Source organism: Ochotona curzoniae, unplaced genomic scaffold, assembly GCF_017591425.1.
Source record: "Ochotona curzoniae isolate NIBS_2020 unplaced genomic scaffold, NIBS_Ocur_1.0 contig_48, whole genome shotgun sequence".
NCBI lineage: Eukaryota > Metazoa > Chordata > Mammalia > Lagomorpha > Ochotonidae > Ochotona > Ochotona curzoniae.
In genome coordinates, this window is record NW_024466391.1 from 2491929 (window position 1) to 2496072 (window position 4144).

Here is a 4144-nt window from a genome sequence, read left to right on the forward strand (position 1 = left end):
TGTGCTGTCCCCTGCGTCCTCTTCGCCGCCCTGCACAGCCGGACCCTGCCACCAGAGGGCGCCCGCGCTGGCCTCACTGCGCCTGCGCCGACGCCGGCATGCGCCCGAGCATCGCTCGGCCCGCCACTGCGCCTGCGCCGCGCCCGCCGGGGCCCGGGGCTCGGCGGCCATGGGGGAGGCCGAGGTGGGCGGCGGCGGCGCCCCGGGCGACAAGGGCCCCGGGGAGGCGGCCACGAGCCCGGCGGAGGAGACGGTGGTGTGGAGCCCCGAGGTGGAAGTGTGCCTCTTCCACGCCATGCTGGGCCACAAGCCCGTGGGTGAGCGCGGGCTGCGCGTGGGGGCGGGGCGGCAACCGTCGGGGGGCGGGGCCTGTGGCGGGACCCCCAGCGACCCCCGCCCCGTGCGCTGCACCCGCCCGCGACCCCCACCCCGAGCGCTGCACCCGCCCGGCCTGCCCACCCGCGACCCCCCAACCCCCGTCCCCCTGCCCTGCACCCGCCCGGCCTGCCCACCCGCGACCCCCCAACCCCCGTCCCCCTGCCCTGCACCCGCCCGGCCTGCCCACCCGCGCCCCCCCAACCCCCGTCCCCCTGCCCTGCACCCGCCCGGCCTGCCCACCCGCGACCCCCCAACCCCCGTCCCCCTGCCCTGCACCCGCCCGGCCTGCCCACCCGCAACATCCACCCCGAGCGCTGCACCCGCCCGGCCTGCCCACCCGCGACCCCCGCCCAGCCTGCCCTGCCTTCTGGGGGAGGCCATGACCCTTTTCTCCACTCTTCCTTACCCCACACCTTGACTCTGTGCCTTGCCCACCTGCCCAGGTGTGAACAGACACTTCCACATGATTTGTATCCGAGACAAATTCAGCCAGAACATCGGACGGCAGGTGCCCTCCAAGGTCATCTGGGACCACTTGGGCACCATGTACGACATGCAGGCGCTGGTGAGCTGAACCCCCGAGCCCTGGGTCCCAGGGTGCAGGTCCTGGGGTACAGGACCCCAGGGTGGAGACTCTGGGTGTGGGGTCCCAGCGTACAGGACCCCAGCATGCATGTGTGGGGTACTGGGTCCTGGGCACCTTGGCCTTGTCTGACGGGGAGGAAGAGGCAGCTGTGATTCCTGGCCCCCAGGGGCCCCTTTTCCTTAAGAGAACAACCCGCTATTGGAGAGGGAGGAGGGGGGGCTTTTCCATCTGCCTGTGCCTGGGCCAGGTGGAAGCCAGGCGCTGCATCCCAGGAATCCCGGCCATTAACAGGGGCTGCGTGAAGGTAGGGGGCTTCATCAGGCCTTGTGGGTGCTTAGCTAGGCCCTTGCAGCCCCCTTAGCCTGTCTGGTGGACTCCACCCACCAGCATAGCCCCCAGCCATTTAAGGTTTATTTATTTAAATTGATACATCATTGGGGCCTGGGATGGTAGCCTGGCGGCTAAAGTCCTCACCTTGCACATGCAGGGATCCCATATGGGCACCAGTTCTAATCCTGGCAGCCCCACTTCCCATCTAGCTCCCTGCCTGTGGCCTGGGAAAGCAGTCGAGGACGGCCCAAAGCCTTGGGACCCGGCACATGGGAGACCTGGAAGAAGCTCTGGGCTCCTGGCTTCAGATCGGTTCAGCTCCTGCTCTTGTGGTCACTTGGGAAGTGAATCATAGGACGGGAGATTTTCCTGTCTGTCTCTCCTCCTCTCTGTATGTCTGACTTTCCAATAAAAATAAATATATCAGTAAAAATAAAATATAGATATGTCAAAAAAAGTTACTTAATTTGAAAGGGTTACAGAGCAAGGGAGAGAGAGAGCTTGGTTGGTTCACTCCCCAAATACCTGCAGCGCCCGGGGCTGGGCCAGGCCAAAGCAGGACCTTGGACCTTCCTCCGCTGCCTTTCCCAGGCTGTGGGCTGGGAGCTGGATGGGAAGTGGAGCCATGGGGACTAGAACCGGTGACCCCCTGGGATGCCGGCTGCAGACGGGGGCTTAGCCCACAGCCCCACCCTGGGGACTTGCTGACGTCCGGTTTCTGCCTTGCCGGGGTTGGTGTCAGCACGAGTCCGAGATCCTGCCGTTCCCGAACCCAGAGAGGAACTTCGTGCTCCCAGAGGAGTTCATCCAGGAGGTCCGGGAAGGTGAGGGGCGTGCCTGGCTCAGGGCGCAGGGAGGCGGGCGGCGGGTGGGCCCGATGCATGTTCCTGTCCCCCTCCCCCAGGAAAGGTGATCCTGGAAGAGGAGACGAAGGAGGAGATGAAGGAAGACCTTGATCCCCACAGCGGGGTTGACGATGGTGAGTGGGGGGGCACGCCGCCTAGCAGCCCCTCACCATCCTGTCCCGGGTTGGGCTGGAGCCAGGGGAGCGGGGTGCACGGGGTGGGGAGAGTGAGCCTGGGCGGGTGGTGGCCCCGGGTGGATGGTGGCAGGTGCCGGATGTTCTCAGCTAAGCAACACGTTTGTCAGTTTTCTCGTCGGGGAGCTTGGGCAAAGCAGCGGAGAAGTCCAGCAAGGACAAGGGCTCCGAGCTGGGCTGCAAAGACGCGGCGGACAGACGCAAGCGTGGCCGTGTCACCGACAAGGCGCTGACGGCCAACAGCAACCCCTCCAGCCCCAGTGCCGCCAAGCGGCGCCGCACATAGCCCCAGAGTGCCACAGCCTCAGCGCGTGGTCGGCTGGGCCCAGCACTGCGGGGCTGCGTGCCTGTGGCCAACAGCGAGACGCTTCAGGAGGCCGCGCCGTGGCCGTAGACCCGCGGACCCTGGAGGGCGCAGGGGCTGGGTCTGTCTGCTCTGAAGAGAGCCAGTGGTCCCTGTGCCACCACATCCGGGCCCTCGGGGGCCCACAGGCCGGGAGACACTTGGCCCGGAACCACCTTGTGCTAGCAGCAGCCCCGTACCTGCGGCGCCCACCGCAGCCAAGCCCCTTGGCTCCCCGGCAGTCCTGGCAGCACGGGCCTTGGCGTGCACCTGCGGAAGCGGCCGCAGCGGGCGCCTAGAGGGCGAGTCGGGCTGCCGTTTCACTCTTTAGTTTTTCAGGAACCTGTTTTGCTAAGGTTTTATATGAGAAAAATACTGCGGACGTTAACCGAACGTTAACCCCGCGTCGTATTTTCCAGAAGTTTGGCTTTGGTAGCCACTGAGGCGCCTGTTGCCGTTTTTGTAGCCACACCGAGGATTTGTAGCGGGTATTTTTGTATCATCTAGTAGCTGGGGCTGAGGATGAGGAGGGAGGCACTGTGTGCCCACATTAAAGCACAGAATGAGCCAGCTGTGTGGTTCCTGCTTGTGCCTCTTCTGACCCAGGAGTCTTCCCAGAGGGGATGCACCTGCAGGCCCATCTGCCCTGGCTACACTGTCCCTACAACTGGTTATTCTGTTTCCTGTGACAGCCCTAGGGGAGCAACAGGTCTGGAGGACCTGGCCCGGGCACTGCCCCAGTCCCCTCTGCTCATGGGGACCCTCTGGCACCTCCCCTCACATGGGGGGAGGCTGAGGGCCACGCTGGCCCCGCTGGCCCTGGGCAGTGGCTGGTCCTGCCCCCAGCCCTGCAAGCCCCAAGTGCCCAGAGCTGCCCAGGGCCAGCTGGAGAGAAAGGGACTCGGGTTATCATGGCATCTGGGAGCTGCCATGGGGGTGTTGCCCCCTGAGTCCCCTCTCCAAGGGCCGGGACCAGGGCATCCCTCTCAGTGACCTCAGAGCCGGTGGAAGGAACCTAGGGGTACATTGGGTTTGCCTCGCCTGGTTGGTTTGACATCTGCTCCTCAGGTGGGGTGTGTGGGTGGCTGTCCTACACAGCGGGCACAGGCAAAGGGTGGGGGCGGCTGTGGCCCTGGAGGGACAGGTGCTGGGCAGAGCTGATGGGCTGATGGGAAGTCGGAGTTGTGCAGAGGGTGGGGCCGTGGCTGGGCAGCTGCAGCTGTCACACGCGGGGTACTAGATCGCTATGGGTCTCAACCTGCTGCCCTGGCACCAAGCCTGGACACTTCCTGACCCGGTGGGGAAGGAGTGGTCCCTACAGCACGGTTATGGCGGGTGGGGCCTGTGCAAGGCCAGCCCCTTAGTGCCCTGGTGAGGCTGCACCCCATGTGGCGAGCGGCGCTCCAGGCACCCCACTTCACGGCTCTGAGCCAGGCCCAGCACCCCTAGGGGTTCCCGCTGCCGTGGC

At 65.5% G+C, this 4144-nt stretch overlaps 1 protein-coding gene across 2 annotated transcripts; it reads left to right on the forward strand.

Moving 5' to 3' along the window:
* The first annotated feature begins 169 nt into the window (after nt 1-169).
* LOC121161708 (MRG domain binding protein) lies at nt 170-3239 on the forward strand. Of its 2 annotated transcripts, XM_040988287.1 has the most exons (5): nt 170-317; nt 822-943; nt 2037-2118; nt 2199-2273; nt 2444-3239. In XM_040988287.1, exons 1-5 carry the CDS (start codon nt 170-172, stop codon nt 2617-2619), a joined length of 603 nt encoding a protein of 200 aa, XP_040844221.1. In that variant the 3' UTR covers nt 2620-3239. The 2 variants fall into 2 exon arrangements, with proteins under 2 accessions (XP_040844221.1, XP_040844222.1); XM_040988288.1 differs by lacking the exons at nt 822-943; nt 2037-2118.
* The last annotated feature ends 905 nt before the right edge of the window (nt 3240-4144 follow it).